The sequence below is a fragment of the Fusarium subglutinans genome, assembly GCF_013396075.1.
Source record: "Fusarium subglutinans strain NRRL 66333 chromosome Unknown NRRL66333_c0000018, whole genome shotgun sequence".
NCBI lineage: Eukaryota > Fungi > Ascomycota > Sordariomycetes > Hypocreales > Nectriaceae > Fusarium > Fusarium subglutinans.
This window is the reverse complement of record NW_023502081.1, coordinates 77,312-99,964: the sequence shown is the minus strand read 5'-3', so window position 1 is coordinate 99,964 and position 22,653 is coordinate 77,312. Positions and strand designations below refer to the sequence as shown.

The 22,653-nt window shown below is 49.8% G+C and overlaps 7 protein-coding genes across 7 annotated transcripts; 5 read left to right on the top strand and 2 right to left on the bottom strand.

The window, feature by feature from the left end:
* Nucleotides 1-773: 773 nt before the first annotated feature.
* Nucleotides 774-2,381, top strand: FSUBG_2039 (uncharacterized protein; the record flags this gene model as incomplete). The annotated part of the gene is made up of 1 exon (XM_036679770.1): nucleotides 774-2,381. One exon carries the CDS (start codon nucleotides 774-776, stop codon nucleotides 2,379-2,381), a length of 1,608 nt encoding a protein of 535 aa, XP_036542315.1.
* A 2,289-nt stretch (nucleotides 2,382-4,670) lies between these two features.
* Nucleotides 4,671-5,165, top strand: FSUBG_2038 (uncharacterized protein; the record flags this gene model as incomplete). Its single annotated transcript, XM_036679769.1, has 2 exons — nucleotides 4,671-4,906; nucleotides 4,967-5,165. The coding sequence occupies 2 exons, from the start codon at nucleotides 4,671-4,673 to the stop codon at nucleotides 5,163-5,165; spliced, it is 435 nt and encodes a 144-aa protein (XP_036542314.1).
* Nucleotides 5,166-5,506: 341 nt separating this feature from the next.
* FSUBG_2037 (cycloheximide-inducible CIP70 (cytochrome P450 family)) lies at nucleotides 5,507-7,203 on the bottom strand (the record flags this gene model as incomplete). Its single annotated transcript, XM_036679768.1, has 3 exons — nucleotides 5,507-6,486; nucleotides 6,536-6,920; nucleotides 6,967-7,203. 3 exons carry the CDS (start codon nucleotides 7,201-7,203, stop codon nucleotides 5,507-5,509), a joined length of 1,602 nt encoding a protein of 533 aa, XP_036542313.1.
* A 1,532-nt stretch (nucleotides 7,204-8,735) lies between these two features.
* Nucleotides 8,736-9,670, top strand: FSUBG_2036 (pyrazinamidase nicotinamidase; the record flags this gene model as incomplete). The annotated part of the gene is made up of 2 exons (XM_036679767.1): nucleotides 8,736-8,807; nucleotides 9,056-9,670. 2 exons carry the CDS (start codon nucleotides 8,736-8,738, stop codon nucleotides 9,668-9,670), a joined length of 687 nt encoding a protein of 228 aa, XP_036542312.1.
* A 269-nt stretch (nucleotides 9,671-9,939) lies between these two features.
* Nucleotides 9,940-13,538, bottom strand: FSUBG_2035 (hydroxy methyl glutaryl reductase; the record flags this gene model as incomplete). Its single annotated transcript, XM_036679766.1, has 2 exons — nucleotides 9,940-10,330; nucleotides 10,378-13,538. 2 exons carry the CDS (start codon nucleotides 13,536-13,538, stop codon nucleotides 9,940-9,942), a joined length of 3,552 nt encoding a protein of 1,183 aa, XP_036542311.1.
* A 3,993-nt stretch (nucleotides 13,539-17,531) lies between these two features.
* FSUBG_2034 (myosin-crossreactive antigen) lies at nucleotides 17,532-19,286 on the top strand (the record flags this gene model as incomplete). The annotated part of the gene is made up of 2 exons (XM_036679765.1): nucleotides 17,532-18,330; nucleotides 18,376-19,286. 2 exons carry the CDS (start codon nucleotides 17,532-17,534, stop codon nucleotides 19,284-19,286), a joined length of 1,710 nt encoding a protein of 569 aa, XP_036542310.1.
* A 1,044-nt stretch (nucleotides 19,287-20,330) lies between these two features.
* FSUBG_2033 (uncharacterized protein) lies at nucleotides 20,331-22,478 on the top strand (the record flags this gene model as incomplete). The annotated part of the gene is made up of 4 exons (XM_036679764.1): nucleotides 20,331-20,646; nucleotides 20,957-22,075; nucleotides 22,128-22,380; nucleotides 22,436-22,478. The coding sequence occupies 4 exons, from the start codon at nucleotides 20,331-20,333 to the stop codon at nucleotides 22,476-22,478; spliced, it is 1,731 nt and encodes a 576-aa protein (XP_036542309.1).
* Between the last annotated feature and the right edge of the window lie 175 nt (nucleotides 22,479-22,653).

The following is a 22,653-nucleotide window of genomic DNA, read 5'->3' as shown; positions in this document are numbered from 1 at the left end:
CGCTCTCTGAACGCCCTCTCCTGTCTCTCCATTTGCTTCACCCACAGGTGCTTCGACATGGCTTCGGCAGTGGCTCGTGACCGTGGTTTCTGTACCATGTGAGAAGCTTAGATAGGCCAGAGTACCATAGCTCTCGTGATCTCAAGGCGAAGCAGTATAAAAGAACTGGACTCTCCCACATCCCTGGTGCTCTCGTTTCTTTCTCTCTTGTAGAACAAGGCAAACTAACTCTATTTCTTCTTTAGTCTTTTGTCATGTTCTTCCAGATATTGTTCTCTTATTGGCATATCTCGTTATGCTCTGACACTGTCACCCGCAGCTGCGTATATATCGACGAAACTTTCGAAAGTGACCTATCACAGTGGTTCGTGACTTGACTGTTCGGCTTCTCATTCGACCAGTAGTAGTCTGCTCACGAACTCAACCATTTTACTTCCAAGTCCACTTTAGATAGCATCAGGCATAGAACTCAAATCCCTTTGATCTATAAATTCCCGTCCTCGTGCCATTCTTCCCTCTAAAACTTCTCCTTACCATCATACACATTTCTCAAGCATACTGCAAGCAAAGATTCTTTCGACACTTCTCTTTCAATCTCAACTTGCTGTTTCTTCCAGATTGCGTGTACTGCCTACTCAAGTCTTGGATCATCAGCTACTCAACTTATCTGTACTTTATCTGTCTCTTTGGCACTGTACACATCGCTCTGACTCTCGCACTACTCTTCATCGCCTCACCATACTTTACACCACTGAGCTTTACATCCTGTCACCATGTCTAGCACAACTACCACCAACAACAACCCATATGAGGTTGCCGAGGATTTTAACGTCAGCTCTGATCTACCACTCCGACTGGCATCCTCTGTACGACAAAACTCAGTCTCTATCACACCATCTGTGTTGATTTCATCATCTTCTGTCTCTGAATCAACCCAGGCGTCTGTTACGCCATCTGGGCCAGAAGACACTGATGCTACATCCACCATCTTTGGCATTTCATTTCCACCAGCTCCTCCTCCCAACACTCCAGCCGACAACAATGATGCCGTCTCTGCTTCAAGTGAACCATCACCTAAATCTGGCTGGACAGGAGAATACTCTCAGTCTGATCCTGGTGCTGGTTGGACTGGGGAATACTCTGATCCCGGTACTCCTACCACTAGCATGTCTAAGCTTAGATGGACTGGAGAATACTCTACCTCTGGTGTGGAGCCTGAACATTTAATGGCAAGACTCAGCACTGTGGCCAACAAGTCAGAGGATGCGTCTGTCAAATTCCAGACTGGAGAGGAAGTGAAGTCTTCTGGAGAGAACTCCTTGACTAAAGAGGATGAAAATGCTTCCATTGTCAGGGGCATCAGTTCCGAGGAAGAAGAGGTAGCAAAGTTGGCACGTCAGGCTATCTGGCGTGTTACTCCTCGCTCAGTTAAGGAGTCGCTTGACATCAAGCAAGTCAAGTCTGGTGTCGTTACTATCACCAACTCGGCCGCCCAGCCTCAATCTGCTGTTCTGTGCACTGTTGGGGATGAATATTTTCCTGAGGCTGAAGAGGCTCCGGTGTCATCTCCTACTGAGGCAACGTCCCCAAGAGACGCCAAGTTTGTCAAGGGAGAAAACGACAATTCCATTGGCAGTATGGGTTGCTGCATGAGTGTCTTCAAGATGCGCAGCAGACCCAAGCCTCAGGTTCCAGTCAACCAACCCAAGCACGCCACTCTCTCACCAGACAAGTCTTGTCTCAGGCCAACTACTTCTCTGGCTGGCACTGTTCTTGACAGAATCGAAGAAGACAGCCCTCTTGAGCTTGTCCCAGCACCCAAGCCCTCAGGAGGCAAGAGGGTGACTTTCGATCTAGACGAACCAACGGAGAGTGATGAGTCCAAGCCCAGGCCCAAGCCCAAGTCTAAGTCTTACTTCAATTTCAACATGGCTTCATCCCTCTTAAACAGAATGCGCAGCCAGGAAACGGAAGACAGTTCCGATGAGGAAGAGCTTGATGACCCAGACTCGCCATTTGCAGCACAAGACTTGGAAATACAACGCCGTCTCGCAAGAGCTGATTCTTACCGCGACGCAAATGAACGCGCCTCTATTATCCGAGGCGCGCTGGACTTTCTCTTGGTCGTCTCCGATAGAGTCGACAGTGTTGCTGCTGGTCGCATCAGCGATCTCTTGGACAAGACTGGGAATAGGTGTCTTGGGAGCTATACTGGCGAAGAAAAGGATCACGTAAATCCTCATCAGTATGGGAACAAGGTTGATCAGAAGCTGTACCGTTCCAAGGAGACGGCTATGTCTTATTTGAGAAGACGACAGCCTCGCAAAATTACTCGCCTTGGGACTCCTTATATGAGGGACTGTCCACAATTCTATTATTAGTGTATGTTACTTTTTTTGGATGAATATGGGATGGATTTTGTTTGGTCTAGCGTTGGAGCTCAATGAATGGAGTTGGAGTTATTTGAAGCATATGGGATGATTGATTATATTTGCCAGCGACACCTCAGATGATGGAAGAGGTTGTAATAACATAGATACCCACCAGCGATGAAAACACGTCTTTTTCTTCTTTGTCAAAACGTTGTTGCCTATATGTTCTCTCAGTGACATGTCTGCTCTCAAAGCCTCTGGCTATCAATCACTCGCGACTCTTTCATCATGTCTAGTACAGCATGGACCTTTTCATATTAATTTCATTGAAGAAGTGACTCGGCAGATTAGGCCGAGAAATACAAAGAGAAGAACTCGAAGAAGGGTAGCTCTTTTGGTTGTTACAATGATTGTCACAGCGTCATGTGGCTATATCATGTAGTCACTTATAATAGACGGGGGGGTGTACAAGATTACTTGTCAAGTTGTCGTACTCTGCATGGATCCCTCATATCATAACTAAAGAAGTAAAATGTATGGTCCGTAAGGTCGGCCGTATAATAGATGCTCGGTATTTTGATCAGCTTTCTTGTCACTCTTATCTTCTCTCTTCGAGAACTCTGCAGTTAACGAGTATTTCTGCTCCTTTAAATCGTGACCGCTCCAAGAATTGACAATCGACTTGCGACATACCCTCACGGAAATTTCTCTTGATCCTTAGCCGCACGCAAATCTTGAACGCCACAAATGAACAGCTCATAAAGCGCCTCGGGACCGGGCTCAGCCGAGACATCATCTTCTGTTCTGGGGTCAGACCATAGTCGTAGGCAAGACACGCATGAGTTTCGGGCCGTATGTATCTACTGCAGCTGAAAGAGATTCGGAACTTTGAGACTATCTCTTGCTTCCGATTGGCTTATTGAGTTGTGAGGCGTTTCCTGTGCCGTTATTTAGGTGGTTAGGTACCAGGTTTCGGAGGCCGGGCCATCCATGGAACGACTCTGTCAGTTTCTTATGCTCTTTATGACGGTCATTTACTCTCTACACTGTACCTGTTCGGTCCTTGGAGCAACGAATTCCTTTGTGCTCTCGGCGGCTCTTCTCATTGACGGCACCACAGCGGTTAGGAGAGTGATCAAGTATCATGAGAACTATGGGGGATTATCTGCTTACCGCTATGTTCCACTAACATGAGTGTACCTTCGGTGCTTTTCTCAGTACATCCTTCTTGTGCCACTCACTTGCCTATGATCTACACCTTCACTGTCGTACATGACCCGTTCACCATGTTGTATGCCGCGACGTGGCCAAGCATTGCCTCCTAAATACGTGTCTCACATGTGCTTGTATCCTGGGAAGATCAGTATTGTCCCCGCTTGAAGGACCTTTGCTAAGTCCGACTATGTTCAGAAATCCCCTTGTCCTACCGTCATATAGAAACCACAAGCCGTGGTTAGCAGCGTAGCAATCGTGCGGGGTACTTGCATTAGTTACCATGCAATGAGCCAGGATGCAACCTTATTTCTCAGTGTATCTTCAGCTGGGGGGTTTTAGCTTGGCTCTTTGAGGATGTTCTTTTTTCTGGGCCACCTATTGATTAATCAATAGGGAGTTAGGGATATCTCAAAAAGGGATATTGTATGAGTTTCTCATCTGGGCAGTAGTCACGCGTCAACGCAAGATAGTTGACACATAAGTCATATAGAAAGTTAATTATTTCTTTTGTATTTGTTGTTACTTCCTGATACATAGTCCAGCGGGGGCGAAAAGATCTCGGCCCCGAGATTCTAAGAGACAAGAGTATGAAGGTAATTAGCCTAAGCTTAGAAACTCCCTACCAAGTTTCTTTTCGTATTGTTCTCTGAAGTCTCGAGTTTTCCTAATCCTTGAGGATGCTGTTATTGGTGGAATCAGTTCGCTCTGCATATCAATGGGATATAATTCGGTTGGGTTTTCATCTTCGGTCCCGAACTCATCCGGGGCTCCCTCCCTCCATCACATCAGATCACATCTGGAAGTATGAAATAACGAATGAGAGGCTATGAGATCCCTCGCACGGCATGTAGAGGTTCCGTCTGGATCGCCCCGTCCTCTGGGAGTCATGGATGAAGCTCATCTAGCCATGGCCTGTCAGGCAAAGATGTGAACTCCATGATGCAACTAGGTAAGTCTAGAGCGAGGAGAATATCTATAAAAGCTAGGACATCTCCCGCTCATGCTAACTTTCTGATATCCTCACTCACAGCAGTATTCCAAACCTCAAACCAGTATTTCGACTCTCAACTAGAACTTGACAAGATGCGCTTCTCCATCATCACTTCATCCCTTCTTCTCGCTCAGGGCACCTGCCTTGCTGCTCCCCCCATCAACACGGCCCGAGACTTTTCTCCATTTCCGAGAAGCAAGCTCGAGGCCCGTGATTCCTACGACTGCAACGGAAGCGGACTCTGCGGCATAATTCCCGTCAGAGACTGCGATCAAGCCGTCAACAACAGACTGATTCGTAACAACGATGTCAACTACGGCGCCCCTGGGTAAGCTGACTCTCATCAGATACCAGAAACTGTGTGAATAGATCTAACTGTCAGCATCAGGAGCGGGAGACCGCAGACTGGTACATGCCAAGGCAACTGCGGGATCTTCATCCAGGGGCGATCTACCTGTGCTCGCACGGGTAATCAGATCTGGTATGACTATCAGGATATCAGACGCAATGGTTGCCGAATCTGCGGCAGTAAGCATTGGGGAGATGGTTGCCTGACTACCATCAACCGCGTCACTGGCTGCAACTGAGGCTTGACGGTTCAAGTCTCTCAGTTGATACTTATGGCTGAGAGCTTAAATCAGCACAGAGAACTTAGTCTCTAGCAGTATTGAATGAGCTATCTCATTCTTGAATACAGACCCTATACTTGAGATGTCCGGCTTTGAGTAGTGAATGTAGTTATTGTGCTGTCTCTACTAGTCCATGCCAGAGAACTGCTTTTCCCTCCTGTCTAGTCACCAGTAGTCAGCTTTTGTGCTCTCAACGGTGACAATTATTGTGAAAGTCACTAGAAGTATTGACTTGGGTAGGCACATCAGGTCAAGGTACTCGTCTTCTCTTGATCTTCATAGAACTATGCAGTAACCCCCTACGTCCTCTCCCTTCTCTTAACCATGATCTGCACACCACTCGGCGGATTATTCGCCTCAGCAATCCAATAATTCGGCGGTCTCTTTCCCTCATACCCATCCGCAAATTTAAGATCATAATTCCTCAAAGCATACGCCAAGATCATCTTCATCTCAAAGTCAATGAGGAACCGCCCCGGGCACGCATGCTTCCCATGGCCAAAGGTCAAGAACTCAGGCGACGTGGTGACGAACGTAACAGGCGGTGCTTTTTCGTCGCGATCAGCTGCTGTCTCGCGAACCCTCGAAAAACGGAAGGGGTCGTATTTGAGGCCATCTTCGTAGAACTCGTTGTCGATTTGTGCTGGGTGACCCATGAAGGAGATGATCGAACCCTTGGGGACGTGGTGCCCATCTTCTGTCTTGAAGTCATCGACCATGACTTTGCGAAACACAGCGCGTCCGCCGAACGAGCATAAACGAATTGACTCTCTCGCGACACTATCAGCGCGCGTCATCGCTTGGATACCACTCTTTGTCCAATTCACAGAGTCATCAGTCCCGAGAATACGATCCATCTCATCGCGCAGGGTAGCAATCGTGTTGAACTCGGCATCAGAGCCCAACACGTTTAAAATGAGATTAACGACTTGGATCTGCGTGTTGTGAATTGATCCAAAGTTCTGAGCGACGACGCGACGAGCTAGCGACTCCATGTCGTTGACTTCGTGCTGGCGATGGCGCAGAGCGTAGTTGATCATCATCTGAACTTGGTCTTGCGGTTGCGGTTCGTCGGGGTGATTGTTGATCCTATCGAAGCGGTGTTTGAGGAGAGGGATGATCCATTTCTTCAGCTTGTTTACTTTTGTCTTGACGATTTGGCCGAAGAGTGTTCCGGTTATGGGCTGTAAGATACGCGGGAGACCGCCTGTGAGACCAGCGTTCATGATGAAGAGATCGTTCGTCTCGAGCGCAAGCTGCAGGTACTCTTTATTGCGACCTAACTCATCAGCAATACCCCGAAACAATTGACGTGATGGTTGACTTACAGAGGGGAAGTCCAACGGTGAAGCGACTGGCTGCCTGTGCCACGATCATCTTGACAGTCTTTGTGAGATCAATCCGCTTCCAATTCTCCGCATCAGTGCCAAACTGCTCATCAAACACCTCATGGAGTTCATCCTTCATGTTATTCGCGATAATCTCAATCGCGCGATTGAGATCATACTTCACAACAAGTCCCTGCCACGCATCAACGACATATTTCTCGTGCCCAAGCGACCATCGGACCTGATCGACTTCAGCGAACGCTTGCTCCATGTCGAGAACATCCTCAGGTTGATTGAGTACGCCTTTCATCTGACTCTGTGGCAAATACACTTCTATTCTGACACCGAAGCCTGGGATGACGACGGGTTTGCCTTTCTTGAGATACTGCGCTGTGTCAGCGATAGTCATCGAGAGGGGAGGGAGGCTGTACTTCATGGTACGCTTCGTAGAAGAGTGCTTGACAATCCGTGAGGTAAGCCCATCGTGTACGAAGACTGAAGCGACGAGCACCCTTTGGCTCTCTTATAAGCGGGATATCTGGTGGATAAGGGACAGCAGTGAGCTTGTCAATCACATAAATCGCAACGACCCCAACGACAACAATTGCGGCAATTCCCAGCGGACTCGCCACACGAGCCAACAGGCCCGATTCGGCACTGGAAGACATCATGAGAGAAACGAAGAACTGCCTATCTAGCTACCAACATGCAGCGAGGAGCCTGCTGTATTTAATCCATCGCATCCCACTGGTACAGAGTGACGGCTGTGCATAAGCGCCTAAGCGCGGCACGGAACTCCGTTGTGAGTAGCCCGTTCCATGGTTAGATAGTGAAGGAATGCGCTGAAAAGGCATTGGCTAAGGATTAAGATCCTTGTAGAATTGCAGATAGTGGTTTTACTACGCGGTAGTGCTGACGGCTAAGGCATAATGACAAGAAGTTGGCGGTTAGGGCCAACGACCCCAGAGTCCAAAGAAAGATTCCCAATTCAGACTGCATCACCATAAAACTGACTCAATTTTTCCAAGTTGAATCAATTTCCTCTACAGACTGTTAGATTCCGTATCATATCCGCGTGGTCGTGTCCCACTGCTCGAAAGTGGAAGACGCGATCTGGGTTGGTGGTCTCACAGGAACTTGTCCAGCATATCGACCCAAGATCTATCGTAAGCACTTACTGAATCCCGACTTGGGCGTGCCTGGATGCTTGAGCCAGTGAATGCACAAGCAGAGCTTCATGTGCCACACCTTTTTGCAAGCGAGTGCGAATATCGCTACGTTTCGTTGTCTGTTGGTTGGATTTTTGCATATAACGTGTCACCTAAGCAACAGAATGAGATAATAGTTTGCCTGGCAGACGAGAGCCGGACAATCAATGAACCACAAAGAGAACAGAAAAAAGCACAAAAACGTCAAATAAAGCATATATAAACTGACATACCAAACCCATGGCCTCAGTTTCCATCTCCCACGAGCCTCAATCCACGATCCAGGGTAGCTCCATCTCCAAATCCCATCAGGCCAGGGTGTCCCTGAAAACCCACCGAGTTTAATAACCACTCTGCCCCTCCACGCCCCAGATTCCCTCCACCAACAGAAAATTTCTTACCTCAAGCACTAACCCGCCCCAGTCACGAACATAAATCGTGATACTTCCAACATCTTTAACAAACAAGATTGAGCCCGGTTAGCTCAATCGGTAGAGCGTGTGAGACTCTTACGAGTACGCGATCTCAAGGTTGCGGGTTCGACCCCCGCATCGGGCTATTCCTATAAAAACACTTTTTTTGCTCAGCTCGTTGATGTTTATGCCATGTAGACAGTGTTTGGAACCAGACAGGCGTAACTCGTTTTTTTCTTCTTAATCGCGAATGGTGCTCGGTTATCTGAACGTGATACCCCTCCGTCGGAAGAGCGGGGCCGATCGGGAAATGGTGGCTCTTATCAGTTGATCACCCTCGGGGGGAGCAAGAAACCTCAGACCTGAATATAGGGTGTTAAAAACAAACTCAGCAAAAGACATTCTAAACTCATCCTACATTACCTAAATTCTTTTTGTCATTTAGTATCAAAGTCCTGAGTGTTCTTTCCTTCCCTAGGTCACTTCCCTTCTGCATTGTCATCATCCGCAAGACATCGCTCGTTCGTTCAACACACTCGCGCCTCGTAATACGCTCAATCGATAAGTTGCAAGATTGAAATGATGGCGAGCGATAAATCGTATAAGCCTGCGCTCATTATTGTCGACTTTCAAGAAGACTTCTGCCCGCCTGTGAGTACTTCTCTGTCACAGGGGAACACCGAGGAATGAGTTGGGAATGGCTTCAAGCGAAGTCATGTGGATAGCGTGCAAGAATGCTCAGAGAGATGAAAATGTTGAAAGCTCAGCTTGGATCGTGTGCAGTCTGGACACGTGCGGTGTTGGAGGTCATGTCGGTACAAGTATACCAAACCACGCCTTCTCATCCATCACCACCTCTATTCGCTTCTCACGTACTCAAGCCCAGCTAACATCTCCAGTCTGGCTCCCTCGCCGTCCCTTCAGGCCGCACAATCGCCTCCCCCATAAACCACCTAACAAACCTCCCCTTCCCTCTCATCCTCGCGACTAAAGACTTCCACCCACCCTCCCACATATCCTTCGCCTCAAACCACCCCTCGTCAACACCATACACATCAACCACAACAATCCAGCACCCCAACGACCCTTCCAAGAGCTACACAACAACCTTATGGCCAACGCACTGCGTCCAAGGCACCCCGGGCTGTGAGCTGGTCCCAGAGCTAGACGTCTCGCGAGTTCATGCCGTTATCGAAAAGGGCCAGGATGAGCGCGTGGAGATGTACAGTGCGTTTTATGATCCGTTCAGGGTGAGTGATAGCGGACTCGCGGGCATGTTGAGTGAGCAGGGCGTTACGGATGTTTTTGTGGTTGGGTTGGCAGCGGACTTTTGCGTCAAAGCTACGGCGGAGGATGCGCTGCAGGAGGGTTATACGACGTGGATTGTCAACGAGGGGACAAAGCCTGTCATGCCTGACAAGTGGGAGGAGTGCAAGAGAGGCATGGAGGACAAGGGCATCAAGTTCACGTCCATTGATGGAGATGCAGTGGCAAGAGTAAAGACATATGCATGATTTAACAAAAAAAAAAGGATTAAAATTGAATTGCGAAGTGGTACTTTAACATAACTACCATCTTCAATATTGCCGCCTTTCGTCGGCTGTATATGTATGTATGGATGCTCTCATCTTTCCAGAATGTTCAATGCAAAAACTCCATGCTGTGCGACCATCCGCTCCATCCCAGACCATGTGTGTAGTGTATCATACTCATACATGTTCTCGTCTATGTAAACTTTTTATCACCCGCTCGCCTCTACTCCTTCAAATGCAAAGTTATTCGTCTATCGCTTTGACCTCTGAATAGCAGCAGCGCTCATCGATGTTGTTGACGCTGAGCGCTCCTGGGCATTGGTCATGGCCAGCGAGACGGGCGTCATGGGAGGAGCAGGAGTGGTGCTGCGAGAGGGAGCGGCACTTCGGTTGTGCTGCATATGAGCCCGGACGAGATGACCGGCGGCCAAGGCACTGCAGAGAGAAAGCTCACCGGCGAGGACGGCTGCACCGATGATGCGGGCGAGACGGCGGGCGTTGTCACCGGGGTTGGTGGGGTGAGAGCCTCGGACACCAAGGATGTCGAGCATGGCGCTCTGGGGCTCGAGGATAGTACCACCACCAAGAGTTCCGACCTCGAGCGAGGGCATAGAGACGGAAATCTGGAGAGCTCCATTGAGGCTGTACATGTTAGCATGTGTTCGGCTTGAAGTATGGGACAAACTTACTTCTTCATGATGGTGATACAATTGGCGCTCTCGACAACCTGAGCAGGGTCCTGACCAGTGGCCAGGAAAATAGCAGCGACAATGTTGGCAGCGTGGGCGTTGAAACCACCAACTGAACCAGCCATAGCGGAACCAATCAAGTTCTTAGCAATGTTGAGCTCAACAAGAGCGTCAACATCGCTCTTGAGAACGCTGCGAACAACCTCGCCGGGGATGATGGCCTCAGCAACAACACCCTTACCACGTCCGTCGATCCAGTTGAGGGCCGCGGCCTTCTTATCCGTACAGTAGTTACCAGAGACAGAGATGATCTGCATGTCTTCGAACCCTCCATCGCTGGCCATGACGCTCAGAGCGTGCTCGACACCCTTGGAAATCATGTTCATACCCATAGCGTCACCGGTAGTGGTCTTGAATCGAATGTACAGGTTGGTACCAGCAAGAGCAGTCTTCATGGACTGGAGACGGGCAAAGCGACTAGTCGAGTTGAAGGCCTTCTTCATCATATCCTGACCAGCTTCAGAGTCAAGCCAGAGCTTGGCAGCACCAGCGCGCTCAAGAGTCTCGAAAGCGACACAAGGACCACGAGTCATACCATCAGCAGTGAGGACAGTGATAGCGCCGCCACCAGAGTTGATGGCCTTGCAACCTCGACTGGCACTGGCAACCAAGACACCTTCAGTAGTGGCCATGGGGATGAAATAGCTCTGTCCGTCGATAACGAGAGGACCAGCAACACCGACGGGAAGAGGCATGTATCCAATAACGTTCTCACAGCATGCGCCGAAGACGCGCTCCCAGTTATAGTTCTCGTAAGGTAGCTTGGATCGGTCGAGCGAGTGGGTAATGTCGGTGGTGGCCTTATTGCGGGCAATGATGCTTCGTCGAATCTTTACAGCGCGGGTGAAGTCACCAAGAGTCTTCTCAAGAGCGTAACCAGGAATCTTGCCACGCATAGACAGAGAAATGACCTCTTCGTCGGTCATCTCGCGGACGCGCTTCTCGGACAAGAGCTTCTCAAGTTCTTCGTTGCTTCGGTTGGGCAGGTTGGCCGGGCGAGCCTTAGTCATGTGAAGACCCTCAGCCTCGTCGTCGGTAATAGCAGGAGTGCTGGGCTCGGTTCGCATAGGAGTAGGAGGGACGTATTCGCCGAGAGGAAGAGTAGCGGAGCCGGTATCGTTAAACTGCTGCGCACGGGCAAGCTCGTTACGGTCGATGTTGTGCTCAGGAACATTGGGGTCCTTGATTCCCCAGCGGGCGACGTTGAAGAGGTAGCCGTTAAGAGCGACACTGAGAGCAAGAGCAATGACAATCCACTTGGAGAGAACGGGATCCTCGAGAGATTTGAGAATTCCTCCCACCATGCGGCCGCCGACACCGTAGCCCTGGAAGTGGTGGTGGAAAGCATCGTTGTAAGCAGGGTTGCTGGCGGCAGAACCAAGGGCGTAGTGGATCGAAGGGTACTCGAGCTCGTACTTGATGGGAGTCAAGACAGTGACCAAGGTAGGTCGGTTGCTGGACTTGGCTGTACCGAGGATGGCATCTAGACCGTTGGAGGCAACCTTGAAGGGGTCAACGGAGAGAGGAGAGACAACACCGCCGAGACTGCTGGCCCAGGTTCGGATGGTGGACATAGAGCTGGGGTTGCGGAATGGGATCGAGCAGATGTTGACAACGTTGACAAAGATGAAGCCGAGAATCATCAAGACCTTGAACTTAGGAATGCTGCTGCTCTTGCGGCCAAACAGAGAGGTGTCGCCCTTGACGCGGTTCAGTTCATCATCACCCTTGGCGACATTCTCGGCAACACGGCGGCTGACGCCATCATCCTCAAGGGCCATACGCATATCAACATGGCGCTTGATACGGTTGATCTCAAGCTTAATGCTGAGGATGGCAGTGTAGAAAGTGAAGAGGAGGATGAAGTCGAAGAACAGGGTCCAGGCGGCCAGGAAGCAGAACTGCTGGAGACCACCCTGAACACCAGAAGCAGCACCAATGACGAGAATGACAATCTCAATAGCGTAATCGCGGATGATCTCAAAACCCTTCTCCTTGATAGCGGCCTGAACAGCATATTGGATCATGTTCTGCATGGAGCGCTCAGGAGATCGCTTGCCAGACTTGGAGTTCTGAGCCTGAATTCGTCGGTGCTCAATAGCGTGGGACATGACAGCGCGGGTGAGGACAATGTTCTTCTCGAAGCCAATGGTGACGACCAAGAAGGGGAGACCCTCAGACAGAAGAATGACGCTGATGGGAACACCCAGCTTGGTGGTGACCACGAGACCGAAGAGGAAGGCGAAGACAGAGGAGAACAGAGTGCAAATGCCGAGCCAGAACTTGGAACCCATCTTGCGCATAGAGAGGAAGAGGGAAACAAAGGTCAGGTGCATGGCAATGTAGCCAAGAAGCATGATGACAATATCGAGAGTCTCGGCGTTCTTGAGAAGGTCGAGGAACTCAGTCCAAGCATTGCTAACCCACTGGACAACACTGTTGCGGGTGTTGACCTTGGCAGCCTTCATGATCCATGTTTTCTTCTCGCGTCCGTGCTTGGTCTCAATCTCGACGGCATCCTCGTTGGGTATCTCTTGGGCGGCAGCCAGAAACTCGGGACCCTCAGAGTAGGGAAGAGCGTAGGCGAGGATGCTGTCCTGAGAGTAGGCGGTGAACGGGTTCTCGGTAGAGGGCAGAGACGTAATAGACAGGTTCTGAGGGATAGGCACGTGGTGAGAGCGAGGAGCAGTGCTGGAGGATTCGGCAGAGAGACTGTCGGGGAAGACAAGAGTCAGAAGGGCGAGGTGGTCGGCGTCCGAACCAGCATCGGCAACAGAGTCCTGCTCGACGGCCTTCCAGTTCCAAGCGGTCTCGGGTCCTGCGCGTAGGACTCTGCTACCTTCAACGAGGGTAGACCAATCGGCCTTGCCAAGAGTAGCGCTCTCAACACCGGTGTTGAAGAGGCTCTCCTGAAGAAGACCGACGTATGAGGTGCTCGCGAGGACGGCGACAACGACGACGGTGTGGATCGGGTGAGAGCACGCGAGTCGGGAGAGGAACTGGGCGATGGGCGTAAGTCGCTTGGAAGCCCATGACGGCGTAGTCTTTTCGGTAACGGGAGCCTCGCCGCGGAAGCGCTTCGGCAAAAGAATCGAAGCCATGATGTCGGGTTCGATTCGAGGATTAGAGAGCTATTCGTCGATGTCGTTTACCACATTGATTTTGGTCTAAGCGCAGGTGTAAGTCCGGGGAAGAAGCAAAGATCTGGAGAAAAGGCGGGTATTTGAAGTAGCCATTGACAACACCACAACAAAGAAATGTGTGCGGCGATGGAGCAGATGACGAGTATGGGTGAGGCTTAGGCAGATAAACTGCATTACTTACATTCCCTGAGTGACAGTCCTATTACTTCCAACTATTCGAGGCGGATGACCCAAAAACGCGGTGGGAGGTGGAGGGGCAAGGCGTTGAGGCCGAGCTGAGCTGGGGGACAGCCACAGAAAAAAAAGGGACGAATCAAAGGAGGCGACGACCACCAACTCGACAAGGCAATAGAGAAAGGGATTATTCTCTGTTGTGAGAAGGGGAGCGATTACGAATGGGAGAGGGGGAATAGAAAAAAGAGAAGGAAGAAAAAAAGAGGTAAAAGGGGGTCAAGAGGGTGTGGAGGGAGATTGAGATTGATGGGATGGTCCAAGAAGCGGGAAATGATGGAGACCGGAAGAAAGTGGAGGGATATTCAAAGTGTCGGTCGGAGGGTCGTAGGATCATACGCAGGCCTAGGTAGCTATTCTGTTAGGGGACTCAACGTTGAACAAACGACCAGACCAATTATCACCGGTACAGTAGAGCCGAGAACTAATCTTGTTGTGGAGAAGGCCCTTGATCTCTTGTTCCTCAATGTAAAATGGCGGCGTTGTCGGTGAAATTACTAGGTAAACTCTAGAAAAAAAGAGATGAAGATGCCATCACCGATTTCTTGGAATCACAGTCTGACTGGCCAATTGGACTACAAGTGCATGCGATAAACCAATCGGACAGCTTGTGTCATCACGGTACATTACCACAAGCTGCAAGATTCCGCGCCGAATAAGATTTACGGATGAGTACCTTGTCTGTATGCACCGCTGGCCACTGTTAGTGAGTGGCTTGCAGGGCCAGGGCACTGCTGTGGCGTATCGACCGCGTGGGCTACAGGGAAGGCATCGACTCCTTCAGGGCGATCATAATGCAATGCAAAGTCATTTGACTTGTAGAAGAATACAACTTGTCAAGATATTGTTCTCAGCACGGGCTTGAAGGTGTCTTTCCACCAACTGTGTTACCGCAACATTTTCTTTGTCAAACACTGCATGAATGCAAACGACTGTAACCATGCCACGATCTGACAGTCCCAAATGGAACCCTCTTTCACTTCCATGATGCTTGTCACTTCCATTAATCTTATCTCCCCTAGCTTCCCTTTCGTAATCGTAAAAACCGAATACGCAAATAACCACCACCACTGCCGTCACCGACAATTAAATGATGAATAATTATTACAGCCAATTTCAGTATTGATCTGGTAGTACGCGTGGTCCTTTTCAGCTCTCCTTGGATTTCATGATGAGTTGGATTCGAGGCGCAGTGACCAAGAATTTGGAGGCAATTGAACAACGCGTGATCGTAAACGTAAAACGCGCCGTAGCGGGAAGGGAAGTGGAGGGAATACCCCTGATCATCCACTTTCGAGGCCAACCGAAAAATGTCTGGCCTCCAGCTTTTTCCTTTCTGCTCTTTGCTGTCATTGCTGTCAAATTTCCATGTTACCTCGACCTAACAAGATGTAGCATTTGCTGTGGATTGACAACTGTCTCTTCACACAATCATCTTTCATTCAATTCATGTTACTCTATACAAACTCACTATCTCACAAGTGAGGCTCTCACGACATGGTCGCAAAATATCGCCGGTCTCATCCGCGCAGAATCTCCCCTTGTACGTAAAAAACTCCACATTCTTCATGGTCTTGGCGTTTCGCCCCACTCCTTATCAATCAGTTCCTCCCTGCCACCATCACCATCCAGGCTTTCATGAGCAGAATTCTCCGCGCTAGTCGAGCTCTGGTGGGGTTAAGACGTGGCAAAGCTGCGATTTCGGTTTCTAGTATGGTTTGAGATGCTCTAGAGGTTAGATTGATAAGATTTGATCTCTTGAGCCGAGGTTCTTGAGGCTCTTTGGGCGGATATCCGGATGATGTCTTGTGGTGGTGACGTTGAGGAGAGACTGGTCCTTGGCTTTGACGTTGAGCCGCATTCGGCTATGATGCGCCATTATTTTCTAGTCTCGCAAATGCCGAGAGACGTTTGGACTCTTGTTTGGGGGCGGAGGGAGGGGAACCATTTGATCTGCTGAACCTGCATATTCTGATCATTCTTACTGCGCAGCGACTTTCGCCGTACTTATTTCTGTGAGCTCGTACGGGCTATCATTATGCCGAAAAAGAAGCTACATAGTACTCTCTGGCCTATCAAGCTTCTTCCATGAGAAAACCACTCTTTGATTCGTGAGCGCAAAAGCCCGGAGGGTGAATGGCTCAACGATGTGCTCATAACTTGCCACCAAACTCATCTGTAGCCTAGCGAGTGCTGCTCGTCGATCATCGTCTAACATGAAGTCACTGAACAAACATGAAACATTTCAAGGTTGCAATATCTCAACAACCATCCAACATTCACTCATTGAGGCCGGCAACTCACGGCCCAGTGCATCGGATGCTACCCGGATCTGCGCAAACCACGACACAATGATGTACAGACATCGGCGTTTTTGCTTCGCGGAGAATTGTCAAACTTGTGTCGTGGTTCATGATGCAAGAATCGTCTTTGAAAGACGAGACCCTTGTTGTGGTTAAACCCTGACCCGGCCGTTGAAGGTCCACCCTCCGGAAGGTTGTTTGCGGGGCCGTAGACCCTGAAGGCCGGAGGATGGATTGTCACATCATTTAATTGATGTATTGTTTTTGCTAATTTCTTTTGGGGAAACATTTATTTGCCGCCTGAACAGTGAAAATAGCAAATAGAGCCAGCTGTCTATTGTATGTGTTGAAAGCAGAGGTGAAGGCTTACCGTGACCAAGACTTTCATGCATTAAAGCTAACTCATCCCGTTGCAATGTTCCGAACCTAAAAAGACCTCTAAAATACGGAGTAGTTTAAGCATGTTTTAAAAGTGCAACTGCTGAGTGATAGCAGCCTTTTCTGGACATGAAAAGTCCCGTGGCGCCCCAAAGGCCGAAAAGAATTCTACGCATTTAACGAGGGTACCAAAATCAACTACTCTAAAGACCCACTAAGTTCTACTAAACTTACCTAAATCTTTTTGTCGCTCAGGATACAGAGGTCATTTTCCTACTCCCTGAGGGGCAGCTCAACGGCCCAGTCTACGGAGGCCGAGACCCAAGGGTGCATTGGCCATTGAGTTTTCATGATATGATCTTTGCGTAACTGTTGAGACATCCACAGAACCGACAATCAATGTCACAGTCCATCAATCGATGTATGGGACATCTCAAAACACCATAGATAATAGCTCACCGCATGTATAGTTTGTTAATGACACAATACATCAGTTATTGAAGCGCCGGCGCCTTCCGGAGGTAAATTCTTCATCCTCCGTCACAATCAGCGGCCCGCTTCCGATGGCTGCCCGGTCCACCCGGTATCACAACCAGACATCGTACGATGCTCCCATATTTCATAACAGCAGCATTTCATTCGTCCATGACCTGAGACTGAAAAAAAAAGTCTCAAACAATATCTCGAAAGAGAGGCGTCAATGTACGTGATAAGTCATTATATATGTGTCTCTTGTAATGGATGGACCGGGCCGTGGGAGGGTTCGTGCTGAATGAGGCCCAGCCCAGTCATAAAAGTTTCGCCATTCTCTCGTGATCTCCCTTCTTCCCCAGATAAACCCGATCGATCTTGTTTTTCTTTCCTCTAAAGAAGCTAGTCAAAGCTAGACTCGTCGAAAGATAAAAAAGCAAAAGGATTCTTACCAATTGCATGCGTGCCGTTCTCCGCAAGGATCCTTCCTCGCTTGCAGCGATCACGACAATCCCTGGCCTAGTACAAGCCAAATCGAACGACATTCTGCAACTGCGGAATTGGAAGGATGGATGACAAACACGACATTTCGCCCGATGAGAACAACGGGGTTATTAGCCTTAGCAATAGCCCGGAGAGTACTAATGACGCCGATGCGAAGGGCCCTCATGTATGGCTTGTTGGCGGCGGTATTGCATCTCTTGCCGCCGCGGTCTTTCTGATCGAAGATGCAAAGGTCCCAGGGGATCATATCCATATTCTCGAGGCATCGGCGAAAGCTGGTGGATCAATGGCTACGTTTTCGAAGCCATCTTGGGACACGGGGTATCGAGTATCTGCGATTCGCAAGATGAGTCTCACTTATCATTGTTTGTATGGGATGTTGGAGAAGGTACCATCGGACATTGACGGCGAGACACTCGCAGCCAAATTGCACCGATTCAACCAAGCAAGGAGGAAGCTCGGCGCATCGGGAACGAGATTGGTGAGGCAGGTCATTGACGACCATGGAACTGAGAAGCCTGAAGCTGTTGATGTGAGCACAATGGCCTTGAGTGTCAAGAACCAGTGCGACTTGATGAGAGTAGTTCTCGAGACGGAAGAGGAGCTGGAAGGCCTTGAGATTCAGGCTTTGTTTGAACCCGACTTCTTCGAGACGAACTTTTGGGATTTATGGTCGTCGCTCAATCGGTTTCACCCATGGTGTAGTGCTGTTGAGTTCAGGCGGTGTCTGCATAGGATGTTGCATGAGTTTCCCAACATGGGAACATTGTCTGGCGTAGAGCAGGCGCCTGAGGAGGACTTTGAGGCGATCATCAAGCCTTTGGCGCAGTATCTGAAGGCGATGGATGTTGAGTTTCGGCACGGTAAGTTCGGGTATTCGTTCGAAGGGACAAAGCTGACCTGTGTAGGCATTCAAGTTAGCGGTCTGGAGATTGAGGATGTAGGTTCCGACTTTCGGGTGTCCGCCCTGAAGACATACCAAGACAACAAGCATGTCTTGATATCAACTGGGCCTGATGACCTTGTACTTCTCACCCTTGGCTCCCTCACATCTGGAATGGGATACGGCACAAATGACCAGCCGCCACCGATGATGGAGCTTCGCGACTCAGCACCTCACGCACTCGACCCCTCGTGGACCTTCTGGGATAGACTTGCGATGGATCGCCCCAACACATTCGGCAACCCTGAAGCATTCTTCGACCGACCTTCAAAGTCAACATGGCTCTCCTTCACCGTCACCCTTCGCGACCCAGCATTCTTCGAGCACTTACGTACCTGGACCGGCACACTAACGGGAGCTGTACCATTAATAACTTTCCGTGACTGCCCCTGGATGCTCTCCCTCACAATCCCTCAACAACCGTACGTCAGAGATCAACCCTCCGACGTTTTTGTATTCTGGGGCTACGGTCTCTTCCCCGACCAACAAGGCCGCTACGTCAGAAAGCCCATGCTCGAATGCACAGGCGCCGAAATCCTCACCGAGCTTCTTCACCTCATGGCCTTTCCCTTGCAACCCACCCTCGAGCGCTCCATCACGATCCCCTGCCTGATGCCGTTAATCGGAAGTCCATTCTTGACACGCAAGAAGGGCGATCGACCAGACGTGATACCCGAGGGAAGCAAGAATTTGGGCTTGATGGGGCAGTTTGTTGAGATCGAGAGGGAGCTAACGTTCACGATGGAGTACTCGGTTAGGTCGGCGCAGTTGGCTGTTTATGGGCTCATGGGACTGGATAAGAAACCACCGGGCGTTATGGGAGAGGATCATTCTGTATTGACGTTGGGGATGGCGTTGAAGACGATGATGACTTGAGGGGAGTGTAACTGGTACGGACTAGGCGTTAGGAAAAGCAACAAAATGGTGGGAGGGCTGAGACATGCTTAGCTTGATCATATGTATAGTAGAAAGGGGCTCAAAGGTCTTTTGGCAGGGAAATGGATGCATTGACTTCTTCAAGTGACCGCAAGAAGGTGGATGTTTGCTGCAAGTACGGCTCCGATCATCGCAGCCAAGAACAGTAAACACCGGGCCTCTATCCTAAGCGATGAGAAGCTGTGGGTAATTTGGCACAATGTTAGGGTAATCTTTACTAAATTTGGTCCTCTCTCAAGCTCTGGAGGTCTTGATTGAGGTTTGTAGGCAATCTTTACAGGCCTAAGGTATTTGCAACAATAGGTTGGCAAGGTCGCTGCTATAGTTACGCAATGTGAATGAGAAGGGATGGGCATCAAAGCTACTTTTACATCCAAAGCTTCCAGATAACAGAGCTATTGCTTTGTGTTATATGTCCTAGTGAGGGGGGAATCTGGTGTATCGGACATCTAGCAACATGGCCAGGCCTCGATCCTCCAACATATCCCCTTTTGCACACTCAACAAATATATCATCACTTCCCAAGCATCTACATCCTTACATGAATCTCTATATATACCAAAACGCCCCTATTATCATGTATTAGAGTGGCTTCGAACCCAGTGCCCCTTCGACACTGCCACGACAGGGCGAGTTCCCTCCAGGGGTTCCTTCAGGGGGCACGCCTAGGCTCCTACTTCAAGTTGACGTCAGGCCTGAGGCTGCCTTGCCCTAGTCCATCCGCACCTTCAGCGATTCTTGCTATTTCCCCGACAACGGACCTGAGCTAGGTAGTATTCCTCTTCCCCTCTTCATCTCTCTTCTCCTCCCCCGCCTTCTGCCACCTTCCGCCATCTCCCATTCATCAACATTCACATCCTCCTCTACTCACAAACTGAACTAAACACTTCACCAAACTTTCATCCCATTGACTTCTCATCTTCCTTTCAGTTATCCACTGTCACTCAATCCCATCACTCCACTTGCCCCGTCGTCTTTGCCGCCATGTCTTTCGTGCAAGACGCAGAAATGCAGCATTATGCGCGGCTGCAGCTGGACAACATCGATGTGTTGCTCTCACAGAACCCAGGGGAAGGTGAATTGTCCGATCTTGAGAAGGAAGCGATAGCAATCCGTCCCTACTTGCAACTCGTTGCCGTAGGGGCCGTAGAGTTCAATGAAGAAGCTGTTAATGCTCGAGTAAACAAAGGCTTCTCTACCCCCGAGTATGATCTCCCAGGGCTTCGCGCTACATCTCCTTCGGCCGCGGCACCCACTCGTCAGGTCGATGGACTCGTTACCGCTGCTACTGGCCCCATGGGTAAGCAATATCAACGCACCCAGACCATCACATCACTGACTGATTTTCTTAGACGGGCTTCGCACAGAGGGACTGTTGGACAATGTCGAAGAGGATGTCTAGGAGGCACATTTGACTGACTCCACTACTGCCACTGTTGCCTCTTTTTCCGACTCTGCCAGCGAGATTGTGATCACGCCTTCTCATGACAATCCTCCTGTTATTTCTGTGGAGGCCGCATATCAGAATGAAATCGCCCGTCTTGATGCCGCTCTTCGAGGTAAAGCACCACCTGCTGTGTACTCTAACTTCCTCACTAATATCATACCAGATCAACAAGCTTGCATCAACGACGACATCTATTCCGACGACAACGCTGGTGCTCCCCCTGTGGCTCTCTCGAAGTTGGAGACTGTTCACTCAAACAGTAGCAAGGCCTCAAAGGTCACGGAAACTGCTCTTGCTTTCCTCTCCCAAAGTGATGTGGGTCACATAATTGAAGCCCGGACCCAGAGTTCCAGTCAGTCAATCTCTTCCCGAGAGGCAGAACAGGGCTCCCCTTCAAAGGACTCCACTACTCGCGATGTCGAAAGTGTTGGCATTGAGGCTGCATCCCCAGCACCAGCGACTCACCTCCACCACAATGAGGCGCGCGAGGGCCTCATTTCTTTTGATGAGGATCCCACTCCTGCCGGTACTATCCCGACTACTATAACAGATGTTTCGCTTCCTACAAGCACTTTCGCCAAGGAGTGGGAAGAGGCCGAGAGTGACAATGTCGCGCTCGATGTCTCCCCGGCCACAGCCCACCCTGTCGAGTCTGAGACCGAGCTTCCGGTGCAAACCTCTAATGCTGTCTCCCTCTCCACTAAGGGAACTACTTCAGCTCCAGGTAATGAGTGCACTATCTCTGCCGAGCCACAGTGCGATGCGGTATCCATCACCGGTGACGACGCAATTACACCTACAACCAGTGTTCACGAGAATAACAATGTTATCAAGTGCTTCAAATGTGGCAACGACTGTGATGAGAATGTCATCACATGCTCTTGCAGCCATCAGTATTGTGCTGGTTGTCTTAACGACATAGTCAAGGCTTCTATCCAAGGGCCTACTTCCTTCCCTCCTGTGTGTTGCGAGATTCCACTCCCTGTTGACATCAACACTTCTATCTTCGATGAGAAGACTTTGTACGATTTCTTGTGGAAGAAATTTGGGGCGTCTGACATCGGTGAAAAGGATATCGGTGAATGCAGTGATAAGTCACTTCCCTCTCTCCATCCTCGCCCGTCGACTCCTTTTACCCCATCTACCCCATCAGTTCCCTCTCCTCCCTCGCTTTCGACAGAGGAGAAGTCGGAGTACTCCTTCAATGGATTTGGTGAAGAAGCAGCCGACAATGAAGGTACCAAGTGTCACGTGTGCCACAACACTATTGAGAAAGGCTTGTGTAAGTAATAATCTGTTGCAGCCAGTATCAAACTAATAGACCCTGTTCATAGATTGTCCTAACTGTTGCTACCAATGCAACAATAGCAGAGCGGACTGCAAATGCGACTGGTGGGATGGCCGCCAGCGCCGTGAAAAGGGTATGGCTATCGCCAAAGCGTCAACCTTCCAAACTGCTCAACCACAAGTTGCGCCCTTTCGGGGGCAGCGAAAGCAGTTTGGGGGAATATTTGAACGCAACACTAGAACCCATCGTGCCGAGATCCAGAATGGGGCTTGCCAACACCCATTGATGAAGCAAGTCAAGTTGTCGGGTCGATGCTTTGACTGCTATCACATGCTGCCTACGTTCCTATGGCAGTGCACACGCTGCAAATACTCAGTTTGTAAGCATTGTGGTATGAAGCGGGGAATTTTTTCCCGCTGATGTTTCTTGTTGTTGTCGCTCCGTTGATAATGGAAATGTTACGGGGATGTATCGATGAGATGGTGGAAATGGTAGGATGTAAGATGTCACGACGGTGATGGGTGGCGGTGATGAGCATATGCTGGTTTTGAGAAGCATTTATGGTGGTGGGA